Source organism: Cucurbita maxima, unplaced genomic scaffold, assembly GCF_002738345.1.
Source record: "Cucurbita maxima cultivar Rimu unplaced genomic scaffold, Cmax_1.0 Cma_Scf00003, whole genome shotgun sequence".
NCBI classification, from domain to species: domain Eukaryota; kingdom Viridiplantae; phylum Streptophyta; class Magnoliopsida; order Cucurbitales; family Cucurbitaceae; genus Cucurbita; species Cucurbita maxima.
The window spans coordinates 2,354,836-2,372,502 of NW_019272019.1; the positions used below are offsets into that span (position 1 = coordinate 2,354,836).

Sequence of the window (17,667 nt, forward strand, 5' to 3'; positions counted from 1 at the left end):
GCGTTCACACCTAACCAATATTTAAAAATAATAAAACATTTTAATTATTTAAAAAATAAAAAATAATTTACGTAAAGATTCTTCTCCTAAAAATGCGTTCACACTGAGGATTAGACGCTAAGATTCCACGTTTCGCCCTTTTCACATTGCTTTTATTATTATTTTAATTATTATATATTTTATATTTTTTCGAAAATGTGGAATTTTCTTTTATTTGGTTGGCTCGGCTTAACTAGTCCCTTCCTTGCTTCAGCCGGCTTCTCCTCATTTTTGTTTATTATTCTTAAAAATATATCAATTAAAATACTTTAAATTTTTGAGGTTTCATTCTCCTACTTAATCGACGTGGAATCTCATAATTCATTCTCCTTTAGGGTTCAGCATTCTCGTTAACACTCTTTTCCTTCTCTAATCGATGTGGGCCTCCCTATCTACCCACTTCGGGACCTAACGTTCTTGTTGACACACCGTCTCATGTCCATTCCTCTTTGGGGCTCAGCCTCCTCGCCCGATGTCTGGCTCTGATAATGGGTCACCGCTAGTAAATATTGTTCTTTTTGGGTTTCTCTTCAAAAATTTTAAAACCCATATGCTAAAGAGAGGTTTACACACCCTTATAAATAATGTTTCGTTCTCACCCCTTTTCGGAGCCCAACATTCTCGCTAATACTCGTTTCCTTCTCCAATCGATATGGGCAGACCCACTTTTTGAGACCTAACATTCTTGTTAGCACACCGCCTCGTGTCCACCCCCTTTGGGGTTCAGCCTCCTCATCTGGTGTCTGGCTCTGATAATGAGCCACTGTTAGTAGATATTATATTATATTTTTTTATTTTTAGGCTTTCCCCCGAGAGATTTCAGGAAAATTTATGTATTAATTTGTCAAAAAATATATTTTTTCTTATTAAATTATTAAATTTTATTTTATTACATGGGTGGGTAAATAAGTTTTTTCTAAAAAAAATTAATTTATACTCATAATTTTAAAACAAAAAGATTAAAATCAGAAAATTAATTGAATTATTATTTTATTAACCACTAATTAAAATATTTAAGGACGAAAAAGTAAATATGTAAAATAAAGATCGGCTAATGGAAGCCGAGGCGTGAGCGTGGCGCACGTTACAAGGAACATGTATGATGATGGGAGAAGCCAGTGGGTAGAAGTAAGTATCATGGCTGCCGTCAGTCACCGCCTGCAACCAGTGAGAATTGCTTTGATTTTACAACTTTGAAACCGACCCGTCCCTTTCTCGGTCAACCTCCGCCACGTGTCCTATATTCTTCAATCCTACGTGGCACCCCAATCCTCTCCACCACACCCCCTTTATATATACCGAAATTTCATATTCCCCAAATTCCCAAATTCTTAATTTCGTTTCATTTTCATTTCATCCAAATAAAAAAAAAAAAATCCCTTATGGGCAACTGTTTGCGGCGGGATGGCGCGGCGGCGCAGTGGGCCGGTGAGGAGTGGGACTTACTCGCGGCGGAGGACGACGGCCGGGAAGGGCTTCTCGGCGAAAACGAGAAGAAAAAGAGTTCAACGACGGCGACAGAGGTGAAGATTAAGATCACGAAGAGACAGCTGGAGGAGCTTTTGGGGAAAGTGGATATTAAGGAGATGTCCGTACAGCAGGTTCTGGCTCAGTTGATCGGCGTCGGCGATCAGTTTCACGAATCTCGCCACCGTCACTGGCGGCCGGTGTTGCAGAGTATACCGGAAGTTGATTGATCTGCGGCGGTGGCGGCGGCGGCGATTTTCTATTTTGTTCGTTTTTTTTTTCTTTGTGTGAAAGTCGGACGGAAGAGGGGTGGCCGGAGTTGGAGCGTCCGCCGTCGGTGAGGAAGTTTAGGTAATTAAATTGTACATTTTGTGCAGATTATAAATTATGTATATTAAATATAATACACTTACTTACCCATATTTTTCTACTCGGTTTAGTAATAATTTTTTAATAAAATTTGAACTCCAAAATTAAAAAATTACTAAATTTTTAGATTTTTAAAATAAATAAAATAATATTTAAAAATTAAAAACAAATTAATGTGAAAATTAATACTAATATACTAATCCAAAATTTCAAGTTAGTTGAATTGGTGACTCGAACAATTTGAATAGGGTCTCAATTTGGATGTGGGTCTTGGTCGGGTAACTCAACCCAACCCCAATTCTTTTATTTTTTGGGTTAGGTTTGGGTTAGATTAAGTTAGTTTGTTGGGTTCGGTTGGATGAAGGTCCACGTTGAGCCATTTTCTAAGGTGGGTAGGTTGTTAAACAGAAAAGATAACTCTTCCCGAGGCCTCACCGACATCTCCGGGCTCCCTAACGTTGCCATCACCCACCACGTCTTAGTTCAGGAATTTTAACCCGATTCCCTAATTTAAGAAATGATCATGGGTTTATAATCAAGGAATATTATCTCTATTGGTATGTTATAAGGTCTTTTGGGGAAACCCAACGTAAAGCTACAAGAACTTATGCTAAAAGTCGACAATATCATACCATAGCATATCACTAACATCATACGTTAAATATTTTAGTAGAATTTCGTTTATCGAGTTATCGAGGTACCTCTACCTAACCTAAGATCCACACAATAAATAATAATATGTTTTTTTTTTTTGACAAAAATAGAAAGAAAATAATTTTAAAAAATAAGATAACGGCGCATGCATTTTTTCTCAATCTCATTCAATGCGTAGTTGATTTTGTCTAATGATGACATGGTCTATAAATATTATTATTATTATTATTATTTGTACAAGTAAATATATAGGATGGATTTAAAAATTAAAGCAACATTTAATTTCGAATTAATTAATATGACGATCAAAGTACTAATATATTACCGTTAAACCATTGCGTTGACTTTATTTTATTCATATTAGCCGCTCAATCACATGGGTTGGGTGAGATTGCGTTAAATTTTATGGTTTAGATTAATAATTTTAAGAACGGGTGAGTTTAGTTCGATTCATGGGTTCGTAAAATTTCATTTTGGTTCGATTAGGTCTTATCTTATATGTGTGTATATGTACGTAGGGTTTGTTCCCTTTCTCTCTCATCTCACTTGAAGAGTCTCTTTCTATGTCTTCTTAATGCTCAACTCACATAAATTAGCATCGAAGGGTCGCTTTCTATGTCTCCCTAATGCTCAACTCACTCGAACATCGAAGGCTATAATTGGTGAGCACCGACCTTCAACACACCTACGTTCATAGTCTAGTGCCCATCGTAATGGTCCAAATGTTTTTGTCGTCGTCAACTTGCTATCTCTAACATTCAAGTCGGAGTTCGTTGTCCTCACCCATGCTAGCACTGTAGTTTTTACATTGTCAATACCAACAAACGACTTATTCACCTATGTCTAGGTATATGTTTATAATACATTTTTCTAAACGAAAAAATTTATAGTTGAGAAAATGTAGAATATGAATTTTTTTAATAAGTTAGGATTCTGAACAAGTGATATTCGGTTGACGAAGATAAACCTCGCCTAAAGTCCAATGAAGCCACGGAGCAAGGTGAAAATACAGGATGTGGCTTGAGCTTCCCTTAAGCTTGGTTGTGAGCGTGTCAAGATCACGTCGTTTTACGGTTAAAAAAGTATGACTGTGACATATAATATTAGAACCACACTCTGTGTGTCTAGTTGAATGAGACAATCAGAGAAATGAACCCGAGTGTCGGAGTGATGGGCTAAGAAGCCCAGCTCAAGTGAAAAGGTTTAAGCCCATTAAGAACCAGCCCAGCCCAAAGTGAAAAAGGCTTAAGAAGCCCAACAAGAAACAGACCAGCCCAAATGAAAAGGTTGAAGCCCAACAAGACTCGGCCCATATTATCCGCAAACCGAGCCCATCCCATCCCATCATCTCTCTTCCACAATCAAAATTTCCTTTCCCTCTGAATGATTCAGGCGCTAAAAATTTCAGAGAAAATTTCGACTCCCGCTAAATCTTCTCTTTCTTTTTGGTTTTTGAAATTCGTCTCAATTAGCGCATCTATATGCGTTCTTCTCTCGTCGTCGGCAAGCTTCAGAGAGTTAATTTTCACGTTAATGTTGATGTCTATCTGATGTAGATCCAGAACTGATTCTTTTTGTACCGATTGCTTGGTCTTTTGCTGCATTTGATTGTTTTCTTGTTTGGAATTAACCTTCCCGGATCATTCTATTTTCTATTGTGCAATCTTATGGCGTACTATGAAGCTCCCTCGTTCTCTCTCGGCCTTGATTTAGATTTCGATTCGGAGCCTCAAATTCCGCCACCAGCTTCGGACTATTCGGCGGGAGCTAATGCTTCGTCGAAAGAGGACGATTGTGGAGTGGTGGAGACAGGGGTTGCGGATTGCAATGGAGAAATTGGACATGATTCGCCTAGGAAATTTAAGCGGCTCAAGCGCGGTCCTGCTCGATGTTCTTCGGTAGCCAAGAAAAGCGAATCATCACATTTGTTTTCTGCAGTTGATGATGACATTGAAGAGTTTTCATCACAAGAAGATTCTCCCAGAGGTAGTAGCTCTTTCACACATTGAGTTTGTTTTCCTTCTTTTTTCTTTTTCTATTTTTCCTTAGTATAAGCGAAGCTTCGATTGAAGTGTTCAATGGTTTAGGCCATAATAGTCGTCATCTTAGACGCAGGGCATTGGCTATTGGTATTTGATTACATGCTATTGGAAATTTCGGATCGTTTTATTTGCATCCTGCGATTATTGTGCATACAATATTTTCTTCCAGTTTGAAGTATTTTTGGTTCAATAATCTGTTTACATTGAGATTCTGTCACTTGCCCAGAATTTAATATCTTCATATCTTACGAGTTTTCTTGGTAAGCTAATGTAGTGGAGTATGAAGAGTGTTTTTTGAAACTACTCGCAAGTAAGCTTGAAGATTCATGATATATGTATCTATCGTGCAAAGAATATAATGTTTATTGTTTTCTTTGTGTGCAAATTGTTTGAGAATTGCTGCTGAAAGAGATAAAGATATAAAAACATGCTGTATTACCTGATCTAATCTCCTCAAAGATCCCATCTTCATGCTTTATTTCTAAAGAATATGAATTGTTTGGAATGAATTATTATTATTATTATTATTATAATTTTAGGAGAAATGATGGAGTAGAATGGAATGGAAACATTAAATCTAGAGAAGTGTTCAAGGACAGGTTGAAAATTAAATTGACCTTGGGGTTATGGGTTCAAGGGCCACATACCTAACATATTAAAATTTTATGATCTTCTAACTAAATGTCAAGGTCAAGTAATTATCCCATGAGATTAGTTATGCATACTTGAGACGACTTGGATACCACGATACAAAAGAAACATTCAATTCACAAGAGTTGACCAATTGAGCCATCATTAATATTTAACCACGTTTGTATGGTACTGTTATCTCGGCTGGTTTGTATATTATTACAGCATTTTGATCTAAGACACAAATCAACTGGAAGAGCTTTGTTATATCTGTTAACTGTAGATATAATTTTCTGATGATTGCATCGTAGATGATTAAATGAACCCCTATAGAGTTGTCAAAATAACACATATCAGATGACTCCTTGATTATAAATAATGGCCCTGTACGTGTATGATTATAGAGCTAACTTTTTACTCCTTCTTTGAAGTGGCTAACTGAGGGTTTTACTTTCTGAAATTAACACAATGTTCACATGTACCTCAGTTTCGTCACTCCATCAATCTGTCTGCAACAGTTCAAAGGTCCCTTTACATGGGATCTTTACTGTTCCCACTTCCAGCCAGCTGAAGGAAAAGAAAGACAAACACACTGCAGATGCCTCAACTTCTGTTGGTTTGGAAAGGAAAAATAAGTCATTGTTTTCTAATTTAACCATCAGTCCTCTTCGCAAGTTCCAATTACTTGATTCTGATTCAGATGAGCCTTCTAGCTGTGACAATCAAAGCAGAAAAGGGTACGAAGTTTCTTCATCTTTAAACAAGCCAAAGTCTACATTTGGTCTCTCTGCAACAGTGGATGAGAAAAAGAAAAGTTTGACAGCGAGTATTACTCAAAAAGAGGATCTATGGAAAGATTTTTGTCAAAGTAAAAATTTTCATTTGCCAACTCCAGCCTTTGATGAAGTCTGTAAAGAATTTTCGCAGTTAAAGAAGGATAATAAAGCAGCTACAGAACTAGGAAGTAGTGCCCATATAAGCTGCATGGATAATCAAACTACCAATAGTGGCTACTCAAACGAACTGGTGGATAAGCTCGGCTGTCCTGCTCATTACTATTTTTTTCATAATGACTCAAGAATTCAGAGATTAGTTCGTAATCGCTTACCGAACTTTTCCCCATTGGGAGTTGATGGAAGCAGAGGATCAATGATTGATTATGTGTTAGTTAACTCTTCTTTCTATTATTTTCAATTATTCCTTTCCATTAAATAACAAATTTGCCCACTTTTCTTTCTGTCCTTTAACATAACATGGTTTAATGCTGCCTTGGCAGGAGACAGTTTAGCAACGGAGAGGCTTCTACTAGCCAACCTTCACAGGTTAACATGGAGAAAAGTTCAAAAAGATCAACAAATATATCTAAAAGATCTAAGAACAATGCCTCCAAATGTTGGGCCAATGAGAAAGCTGTTTCACCGTTAAGCAGTAAAAAAACACCCAAAAGAGCAGCATCTCAAAAAACTAAAATTGGTAGCAGTTCAAGAAATGTTAGAAGGAAACAAGGAGCATCAAACTGTGAAGAACTCTTACAGGATTCTGGAAACTGGATTGATCGAAAGGGCTCTTTTAGTCTTCCTAGAGATGCTGGGAAAAGAAGGGTCCATGCAGGTGGGCAATCAGCTGGTCACTGGTATACATCCCCAGAAGGGAAGAAGGTATGGTACAATATTACGCTGCATAGTCAATGTCAAAAATTTCTCGAATGTTCATGACAATAAGAAAATAGGTTCAATATGCTGCAGAAATTATTCTCAAAGTGGAATTCCCTAAACTTTTCTTTGATAGCTTTTCCAAAAGATACTGACTATTATCTTGTTATTTATACTACCTTCCTTTTCTTTTTGTTACATTTTCGCTCATTGACATTACAACTTGAAAAATAATTCTTATAGCCAGATTATTTATTACTTTGCTTAGTTTGCTGTGGTCGATTTTAATAGGCTATTACCGCTTTCCAGGTATACGTCACTAAAAGTGGGGAGGAGTTGACCGGCCGAACGGCATATAGATTTTACAAAAAGGTAAATCCAAATCATATTCCATTGGCTTTGGCTTTGGCTTTTCTTAAGCCTCTTTTACGTTTTTATTACACATTCAACGCTTCTATTGTTGCCTATAGGATACTGGAGGCTTTAGGAAGTCAAAAAAGAAAGGAACAGGCAAGAAGAGGAAAACATAAAACGATATCGTGCACGGGAGGCAAAACTGCACAATCGATTGGGATCCAAATGTTAGTTACACTGCCATCTTATTTTTGGCCTGTTTGGATGACTTTCTAAGTGTTTTTAAGCTCTTAAAAAGTTGTATTTCTTCGTTGCAATTACCATTAGCTGTTTCGTAAACATGGTTGTCCATATAGTATACATGTAACAACTTTGTCCAATTTTAAGCCAACCAATCTTCCAGAGAACATTGCAGATTGTTGTCTTGTTTCTTTCAACATATATGCATCTGAATATTTGGGTGTACTCAAATCTTCAATGTTCCAAACCAAACCGTTGAGTCTAGGAATTTAGGCTTTGAATTCTGACTGATAGCCGAGCCAGACAATTTTCTCCAGTACACTGTGCCCCAATGCACAGACACTAAATGTTATATAATTAACATGATAAAGTTATTATTCTTCAACATTCTTTAATCATCTTGAATCTTCATTCGACAGGTTTGACTTCTTGCACGTGAGGAAGAGGAAGAGGTAGATAATAACTGTGATACTGGTTTCAAAAAAAATTTCTTACCTGCATCCGTTTTCTTGCTCAGGGATCAAACTAAAAATCACGAAGATGTAAGATCTAGATTACAACTTATTCATGTTTTCTTATATGCATCCGTTTTCTTGCCTAGGGATCAAACCGAGAATCATGACGATGTAAGATCTAGATTTCAACTTACATTCATGTTTAATGTCCTACAAAAAGTAACTAGTTTAGAAACCAATGAATTCAAAACTTTGACCGCAGATATTGTCCTCTTTGGGTTTTCCTTTAAGGCTTTAAAATGTGTTTGCGAGGGGAAGGTTTTCACACCCTTGGTGTTTTGTTCCTCCCTAATCAATGTGAGACATCATAATCCATTCTCCTTTGGGGCCTAGTGTCCCCGTTGGCACTCTTTCCTTTCTCCAATCAATGTGGGACCCCCACAAAATCTACCCCCATTTTGAGCCAGCGTCCTTACTGACACACTATTTCGTGTCTACCCCCTTTGAGGAACAGTCTCCTTGCTGGCACATAGTCTGGTGTCTGGCTTTGATATCATTTTTAGCAACCAAAATCCACCGCTAGCAGATATTGTCCTCTTTGAGCTTTTCCTTCTGGGCTTCCCCTCAAGGCTTGAAAACTTGTCCACACCCTTAAGAGTGTTTTGTACTCCTCCCCAACCAACGTGGGACATCAGATGACACACTCCAGAGATGACCACACTCCAGATATGAACTGTTCAACTCTTAACCTATGGATCAACAAACTCTTAATGTCTGGAAGATGAAGCTGAAACCATCCCCTCTTCCTGTGTGATTCATGATAACCATGGAATGTATATATACATGTCAGATTACATATGATAAGAAATCTCAAAACAGACAATGAATAGAAACGCAATAATTCATTAAGCCGCCTTTAAATAGTTGCAAAATTGAGAGACAGCCCTCATTAGAATGATACATATCAGAAGACAACATGGCTGATTGGTCAATGTACTTGAACCTGTCATCACCTGCAGTGGCACTACTCTTTCACCTCATCTTCATTCTGGATATGATCATAACCTTTGATTAATCTAAAGAGAAACTAATGTTGCCTTTTAAGAGTGATTATCAGAAGAATTGTGATGGTTTGGTTCCTCTGAATCTCCTGAATGTGTATGAGAAGGCACAGGTCCCAAGATCCTTCGGCATGTCCTGAAACGCAGTTTAAGCAAATGGTAGTAAGCCACTGCATAAGATAAAAGGCTGCAGATACCAAACCAAGCATGCTTATTTGAAATAAATATAGAACTGAATTTCGGGTTCAATAAGCAGAAAGATCGTGTAGCTTAAATCAATGTTCTAAACGACCATTCCAATTAGCTTCACTTAGCCTAGTCTTACAGAAATCTTTTATATTTCAACGAATCAAACAGAGAAGCATCGTACTTGTCAAAATCGTCTTCTCGAGTTCTGATCTCGCTTGACCATAGTAAAGGGTCAGTGTTTTTTGGTAACAGCTCTTGCTGTTGGCTTGTCTCTGTTAGCCATTGTTCTGCTCTGTCGCACTCCTCAAGGATCTGGAGAAAAGTGGAGTTCATTAGTGAGAGAATTCAAACAAAACCAACTGTAGTAATGGTAGAGGTCATTTGTCGGTACCAAAGCTCGAACGTGAGGAGAAATTGAATCCCCAAAGTTCCTATAGTCGGCAATACGCTTTAACAGATGCTTTTTAGCTTCGGCTCTAGCTTCTTCATCTTCGTATCGGATAATTACAGGATCCACCAACTAAGAACAATGAAAGAGTAGAGTAAGCAAGGAGCAGAGAACTTGTAAAGGGGTTTGGTTCAGAAATATGATACAACTTGTAACAACCCAAGCCTGTTGTGAGATCTCACATCGGTTAGGGAGGAGAATGAAACATTCCAGATCTCACATCGGTTAGGGAGGAGAATGAAACATTCTTTATAAAGGGGTGGAAACCTCTCCCTAGCAAGCGCGTTTTAATAATCTTGAGGGGAAGCTCGAAAAGGAAAGCCCAAAGAGGACAATATCTGCTAGCGGTGAGCTTGGGTTGTTACATAACTTGTATCAAGTAAAAGAAACTACCTTCTTAAGGTCGTCTAACTTAGAAGCATAAGCACTCTCTGTCTCATCGTCTCCATCTTCATATAGCCACTCCTCCGTTCGTTGGAGACTTGAGAATATTCCTTCTCGCTCTTGATCACTAGCGAAACTCCGATACGTGTTGAAAAGCTATTAACAACACCATCATTATATTTGTAATACAAGACAAAAATTGGTAGGATAGTAATCAGTATGCATGAGAATAAAAATCTACATCAAGGTACGATGAACATTTAAAAAGTCGAAAGTTGATAGAGCTTTGTTTAAAGGGAAAGTGTTACGAAACTCTTAGGATTTGATCGAACAACCTTGTTGCCGTTTAGATCTAAATTATCCAAGAACAAAAAAAAAAAAAAAAAAACGATAAGGAAATCAACTCAAGGGAAAGTTTTAGAACGGATTACCTTGATGATCAAAATCAAGAGTAAAGAAAACTCGTTTCTAAACTCGTGATTCGAACCACTCCACAAGATAGTTTGATCAAAACTACTGAATGACTCTAACATACAAATCTAAACACAAGAAATGCAAATGAACAAGCTCATGACTTAAGAAACATAATATAAACCTTTCATTGTAATATCCAAAATCTTCATACTAAAGTAACAACATGAACGACTATTTATAGTTTTGAAAATAAACCTTATAGCAACCTATGGTTAATTGAAAGGTAGTAACTTTCATGGCCATCGATACCATAAAGACCACTACCTAATTGCAACTTACAATCTTAAAGAGAATTCTCTAAAACTTTTACTATGAAATCTTCGTAGCATGATTAAGACACCCTATTTCGTATCAGAAAGTTTTACAAATTTGAAATCACATGATAGCTTAAACTTCTTGAAACGAAATGATGCTTCAAGCTCGCATGACGGAAATCGATAATCTAATCTAAAAAGTGGTGTGGTAGCAATTGAAATTCGTATAGCCGCTCCCCAAGTATCCAAAACAATTTATAGCAATAGCGTTAAAAGATTGAGGTGTATGTTCGGTTCATACATCCAACGAAGCTAGACCGAAGATATAGATGTAAAGTAAGCTTTTGATAACGTTTTTTTTTCGCATTACTCAAATCGAAACGTACCATTGGCATCGGAAAAGGAAGAATATTTACCTTATTCCTCATCTCATAGACGTATGACTCCAAAGCATTCTTCTCATTTTTGGCTTGTTCCATGTTCTTGTCCTGTTGAGCCAATTGGAGCTCTCTTTGTTGGGCTTCAGAGAGCTCAGCCTTTGTCATTCCACCATATATGTGTTCACTAACTGGTATGTCAATCCTCCTTGTACTCCTAACTTTTCTTGAAACATCACACTGGAAAATGCAATGAATTAATAGACACCAAATCACTGTAAAGAGACAATTTTCCAAGGAAAAAAGTGTCGGGAGATGAGAAACTGTAACGGCCCAAGCCCACTGCTAGCAAATATTGTCCTCTTTGGACTTTTCCTTTCGGGTTTCCCCTCAAGACTTTTAAAACGCATCTGCTAGGGAGAGGTTTCCACACCCTTGTAAAGGGTGTTTCGTTCTCCCCCCAACGAATGTGGGATCTCACAATCCACCTCTCTTCGGGGCCCAGCGTACTCACTGACACTCGTTCTCTTCTCCATTGGCACACCGCCTCGTGCCCATCCCCGTTCGGGGCTCAGTCTTCTCGCTGACACATTGCCCGGTGTCTAGCCCTTATACCATTTATAACGGCTCAAGCCCACCGCTAGCAGATATTGTCCTATTTGGGCTTCCTCTCAAGGCTTTTAAAACGCGTCTGCTAGGGAGAGGTTTCGATACCCTTATAAAGGGTATTTCGTTCTCCCCAACTAATGTGGGTGAGGTTTTCTAGATAGTATATAAAATTAAATGGAGTCCATCAGAATGATGTACATTAAGCTTTTGAGTGCTGAAAGGGATTGTCTTCAATACCTCAAAATGGGAAGAATCGACAAACTCGGTCTCCATGTTCTCTGTATTCGAGTGAGTAACGTCTCTCCTTGGTATTTGTTCATCTATATTATCCTCTACAAGCTAAATTCATGATTCAATTAAATACAGAGAAAAATCTCTTAAATAGTAGGAATTTGATACAAATATTATGTAACGGCCCAAGCTCATAGCTAGCATATATTGTCCTCTTTGGGCTTTCCCTTTCGAGCTTACCCTCAAGGTTTTTAAAACGTGTCTGCTAGGCACCCTTATAAAGAATACTTTATTCTCCTCCCCGACCAATGTGGGATCTCACAACCCACCCATTTTCGGGGCCCAGAGTCCTTGCTAGTACTCATTCCTCTATCCAATCAATGTGGGATCTCACAATCCACCTCCCTTCGAGGCCAGTGTCCCCGCTGGCATACCACCTGGTGTCTGGCTTTGATACCATTTGTAACAGCCCAAGCCCACCGCTAGCAGATATTGTTCTCTTTGGGCTTTCCCTTTCGGGTTTACCCTCAAAGTTTTTAAAACGCATCTGCTAGGGGAAGGTTTTCACACCCTTATAAAGAATGCGTCATTCTCCTCCCCAACCAATGTGGGATCTCACAATCCACTCACTTTCAGGGCCCAGCGTTCTCGTTGGCACTCGTTCCTCTCTCCAATCGATGTGGGATCTCACAATCCACTTCCCTTCGGGGCCAGTGTCCTCGCTGGCACACAGCCCGGTGTCCGGCTCTGATACCATTTGTAACAGGCAAAGCCCACCACTAGCAAATATTGTCCTCTTTGGGCTTTCCCTTTCAGGCTTACCCTTAAGGTTTTTAAAACGCGTCTACTAGGGGAAGGTTTCCACACCCTTATAAAGAATGTTTCATTCTCCTCCCCAACTAACGTAGGATCTCACACATTACTTACTGTAGCTGATTCAACCGTAACAATGCCGTTGAAATTTAACTGGACTCTAACTTTAATCCTCGCGTTCGAGTTGTTTGAGCCTTGGACAGGACCAATCTGCATCATAAATGGAATGAAAAAAAGAAGCAGAAACAAGTCAAGACACTCTCTAGAGTAGTTTATGAACACTAGGGCAGCTCAAAAGCCTTCCAGCTTCACAAGAACAGTAATAAAAAGCTTAGAATAGAACATACTGTAAAACAACCAATTTTTGAAGACATGCCAGGAGGTAAATCGTCCAGATTAGTGTAGAATGCTTCTAAATGGAACAAGCTGTTGCGGTGGAATGAGAGAACTTTAGTGCTTGGAATGTGTTGGCCTTTGGGAAATAGAACATTATTTGAGCCCAAGCTAATTGGTCCTGCATCTGATGAGAAGCCAATGGAGAAAGGGGATGAATCCTGAACCTGCGCTTTGTTAACCATGTATCATTTAGCATTCATTCAACTAATAACCTTAGAAAAACGAACTTGTAAAGAAAGTAAATGACGAAAACGCGTTGTTAAAACATGGGACTTTTGTGTTTCCTTTAGTTGTCGTGTGAGGAAAGGTTCATGTAACGGCTCAAGCCCACCGCTAGTAGATATTGTCCTCTTTCGGTTTTCCCTTTTGGACTTCCCCTTAAGGGTTTTAAAGCGTGTCTGATAGGGAGAGGTTTCCACACCCTTATAAACCAATGTGAGATCTCACAATCCACCCCGCTTCGGGCCCAGCGTCCTTACTGACACTCGTTTCTCTCTCCAATCGATGTGGGATCTCATAATCTACCTCCCTTTGGGGACTAGCGTCCTCACTGACACTCGTTCCTCTCTCCAATCGATGTGGGATCTCATAATTCACCCCTTTCGGTGCCTAGCGTCCTTGCTAGCACACCGCCCGATGTCCACGAAGCGAGGTGGACATGAAACGGTGTGCCAACAAGGACGCTGGGTCCCGAAGGGGGGTGGATTAGGGGGTCCCACATCGATTGGAGAAAGGAACCAGTGCCAACGAGGACGCTGGGCCCCAAAGGGGGGTGGATTGTGAGATTCCACATCGGTTGGAGAGGGGAACGAAGCATTCATTATAAGAATGTGGAAACCTCTCTCTAGCAGACACGTTTTAAAAACCTTAAGGGGAAGTCCGAAAGGGAAAGTCGAAAGAGGACAGTATCTGCTAGTGGTAGCCTTGGGCCGTTACAATTCAAATCCATGATAGGAATACAATCTTCCTAGTAGTTTGGAAGATCAATTAAATTCCTGAGACGACTTTTAACCGTCTCGAAATTAAATTTGAACCAAACTACAAGACAATGCACATGGCCACCTCCCATTACATGCCTAGCTAATGCAAGCTATAAAACCTCAAGCAAAGTACACACCTCATATTCTCTAACCCGGAAAACGGGGCTAAGCATCGCACACTGTAGAGCACAACCACGAGCTACACATTCACTAGCATTAAGTTTACGACTCGGTTCTTTCTTAAAAACAGAAGCCAATAACCTTGTTATCGCAGGGATCCTCGACCCCGATCCAACAAGTTCAACCGAATGGATTCTTCCTACAGTTAACCCTGCATCAACTAAGGCTCTTGTACAAGGAACACTAATCCTCTCCAATAACCCAGCAGCAAGCTTTTCAAATTCTTCTCTTTTGATAAATCCCTTAACGTCCTTCTCATCCATCAGGCATTCAATATTAAGAGGTGCCTCTAAATTTGCACTCAGAACTTTCTTCAGCTTCTCACAAGCCGCCCGCAATCTGATAGAAGCCTTGACGTTTGAGTTTACATCGATATCGTAATTCTTCTTAAACTCTGCAACAAAATGGCTGAATAAAAGCTCATCGAAGTCTCGACCTCCTAAATCGCTATCAAATGTATGCGACATGATACTCATATGTCCGGGTTCGAACGATACAATAGAGACCTGAGTATCACAATGACCAATATCAACAAAGGCAACATATATTGGACCTTTATTTGAGATATCTGCTTTATAAATTCCATAGCTCAAGGCTGTTGCAGTACAGTCATGCATGAGTCTCAAAGGCTTTAAACCAGCAATAGCAGCTGCGTTCGAATATAAACGTCTTTGTAAATCCGTAAAATACGATGGAATACCGATAACACAGTCTGAAAATGGCGCTCCCAAGTTTTTCTCGGCTACATCTCTCAAATGTGCAAAGAGCATTGCCATGATCTGAACTGGAGTAAATGTATGAGTCTCCCCTAAGTATTTCACGTGAACCAATATGCTGCCATCGAGGGCTTCAGATGTTTCGAAAGGAAGCATTTTGAGATCCTTTCGAACATCTGGGTCACCATAGTTACGTCCAATCAATCTCTTTACCTGCGATATTGTGGATCTCGGGTTCATTGTTGCAGAAGCAGCACCTGCTGACCCCAAGAACCGCTGCTTTTCCCCAAAACATATCACGGCAGGGGTTTCTCGTTGTGATTCTTCATTAAGAAGAACATCGATACCTCGTTGCCTCGACACAGCAATAACACAATTCTCATTTCCAATATCGAAACCTACCACGCTCATCTTTGTTTGTCAGGTATGGCTTTCAAAAGAAACTGAAAGAATAAACTCTCAACCCAATCATTTTCCAAAAGAAGTCATGAGTTGTTCATCAAATAACTGAATAGTCACCAAGTTCTTCAAAAGAATGCTTCAGAAATCAATGACCACACAATATTACTGCATAAATATGAGATCAACCAATCAGCTAAGAAGCTTGATTCAACTTGAACACAAATAAACTATGAACGTAAAGAAAAAACGAAAATGCTACCATCAAACAATCTCCAAATTGTTGATTTCAAGTAATTTGGACTTAACAAACAATTGTAATACATGTTGAGGATTGTTGAGAGAGGAGTCCCACGTTGGCTAAATTAAGGGGTTGATCATGAGTTCATAAGGGATACATCTCTATTGGCATGAGGCATTTCGGGGAAACCAAAAGAAAAACCATGAGAGCTTATGCTCAAAGTGGACAATATCATATCATTACGGAGAGTTGTGGTTTCTAACATGGTGTTAGAGCCATACCTTTAAATTAGCCATGTACAGAGAATTCTCAAATGTTGAACAAAGAAGTTGTGAGCCTCGAAGATGTAGTAAAAAATGACTCAAGTGTCGAATAAATGGTGTGCTTTGTTCAAGAGCTCCGAAGAAGGAGTCGAGCCTCGATTAAGGGGAGGTTGTTTGAGGGCTTCGTAGGCCTCAGGAGAGGCTGTATGATGTACTTTGTTTGAGAGGAGGATTGTTGGGAGAGGAGTCCCACATCGGCTAATTAAGGGGGATGATCATGAGTTTATAAGTAAGGAATACATCTCTATTGGTACGAGGTATCTCGGAGAAACCAAAAGCAAAGCCATGAGAGCTTATGCTCAAAGTGGACAATATCATACCATTATGAAAAGTTGTGGCTTCTAACATGGTATCACAACCATGCCTTTAACTTAGCCATGTTAATAGAATCCTCAAATGTCGAACAATAAGTTGTGAGCCTTGAAGATGTAGTCAAAAGTGACTCAAGTGTCGAACAAATGGTGTACTTTGTTTGAGGGCTCCAGAGAAGGAGTCGAGCCTCGATTAAGGGGAGGTTGTTCGAGAGCTTCATAGGCCTCAGAAGAAGCTCTATAGTGTACTTGGTTCGAGGAGAAGATTGTTACCCACATCGGCTAATTAAGGGGTTGATCATGGGTTTATAAGTAAGGAATACATCTCCATTGGTATGAGGCTTTTAGGGAAACCCAAAGCAAAGCGATGAGAGCTTAGGCTCAATGTGGACAATATCATACCATTGTTAAGAGTCGTGGTTTTTAACAATACAACGACGTAACTTACGTCCTTAATAAAACAATCAAATTCTTGGTCATTCAAAGGCATATCACCATGGCATGCCATTGTTCCAAACAAACAGCCCTACCGAAGCACAACAAATTTCAACAAAATCAAAGGGGGCTTAATTAAATTCCTAAATTGATGCAGCAAATGAACTTGCATTGCATAGAGTGCCAAGAACATCAGAATTGCGAAAAGGCAATAAAAGAATTCACATAATGGTCACTCAAACCAATCAATAAAGAAGCCTCCGATGAAACCCATGAAGACCCACCTGAGGACGACCGCTCAGAAGCTAACGGCGGCCGGAAACAGCACCGGCGACGGAAGAAGGTATGGAAGAGAGAGTGAGAAGAGATTATCTCATAAGTTAGTGGGAGAGAGAGGGGGGGAGAGGGGGGAAATCGAGGGAGGGAAGAGAGGTTTGAGGTGCAAATGGCATCGGGTAGGCGACAATTCTGGGCGAATTATATACGGATACAAAAGCGAGGCATCGAGATTGTCTTTGTAGCAGCCTCGCAAAGCAGCACCATTTTTTCCCTGTAATTTTGACTTCTTTTCTCTTTAACCGGAGACTTTTCATAGCACTACATTAAATATACAATACATATTTAAATTTTATAAAAATAATTGATATATTACATATAAATTTAAGTGTTATTTCTAATAAAAAATTTAATTTTGGGTACGTTCGTAGATTAAAAAAATATATATGGGTTCAATCAGAAATTTATAAGACACAAAATAAAAAATTTAAGGATCTATTAAGACACAAAATAAAAAATTTAAGGATCTATTAAATATAAAATTGAAAGTTCCGTGTTAGTGTTGTACACTTTTAAAGTTAAGTAGGGCTGATCAGATCCACTTGAACTACCCAACCCAAAACATAAAGGTTAGGTTATGTTAGTTTTTTTTTTTTTTTTTTTTTTTT

The 17,667-nt window shown here is 39.0% G+C and overlaps 3 protein-coding genes across 5 annotated transcripts; 2 read left to right on the forward strand and 1 right to left on the reverse strand.

Moving 5' to 3' along the window:
- The first annotated feature begins 1,421 nt into the window (after positions 1 to 1,421).
- LOC111475920 lies at positions 1,422 to 1,736 on the forward strand. Its single transcript, XM_023119962.1, has one exon. The coding sequence runs from the start codon at positions 1,422 to 1,424 to the stop codon at positions 1,734 to 1,736; it is 315 nt and encodes a 104-aa protein (XP_022975730.1).
- Positions 1,737 to 3,897: 2,161 nt separating this feature from the next.
- Positions 3,898 to 7,840, forward strand: LOC111476866. Its single transcript, XM_023120713.1, has 5 exons — positions 3,898 to 4,515; positions 5,689 to 6,364; positions 6,478 to 6,859; positions 7,163 to 7,225; positions 7,324 to 7,840. Exons 1-5 carry the CDS (start codon positions 4,197 to 4,199, stop codon positions 7,381 to 7,383), a joined length of 1,500 nt encoding a protein of 499 aa, XP_022976481.1. The 5' UTR covers positions 3,898 to 4,196; the 3' UTR covers positions 7,384 to 7,840.
- Positions 7,841 to 8,669: 829 nt separating this feature from the next.
- On the reverse strand, positions 8,670 to 17,301 carry LOC111476835 (heat shock 70 kDa protein 16-like). 3 transcript variants are annotated; one of them, XM_023120661.1, is made up of 11 exons: positions 17,008 to 17,301; positions 14,256 to 15,581; positions 13,090 to 13,302; positions 12,857 to 12,952; positions 11,936 to 12,037; positions 11,129 to 11,329; positions 9,994 to 10,140; positions 9,544 to 9,672; positions 9,334 to 9,464; positions 8,977 to 9,099; positions 8,670 to 8,860 (listed from the first exon to the last, which is right to left on the reverse strand). In XM_023120661.1, the coding sequence occupies exons 2-10, from the start codon at positions 15,423 to 15,425 to the stop codon at positions 9,003 to 9,005; spliced, it is 2,286 nt and encodes a 761-aa protein (XP_022976429.1). In that variant the 5' UTR covers positions 15,426 to 15,581; positions 17,008 to 17,301; the 3' UTR covers positions 8,670 to 8,860; positions 8,977 to 9,002. The 3 variants fall into 3 exon arrangements, with proteins under 3 accessions (XP_022976429.1, XP_022976428.1, XP_022976427.1); XM_023120660.1 differs by adding an exon at positions 16,737 to 16,814 and having other exon boundaries at positions 8,670 to 9,099; XM_023120659.1 differs by having other exon boundaries at positions 8,670 to 9,099.
- Between the last annotated feature and the right edge of the window lie 366 nt (positions 17,302 to 17,667).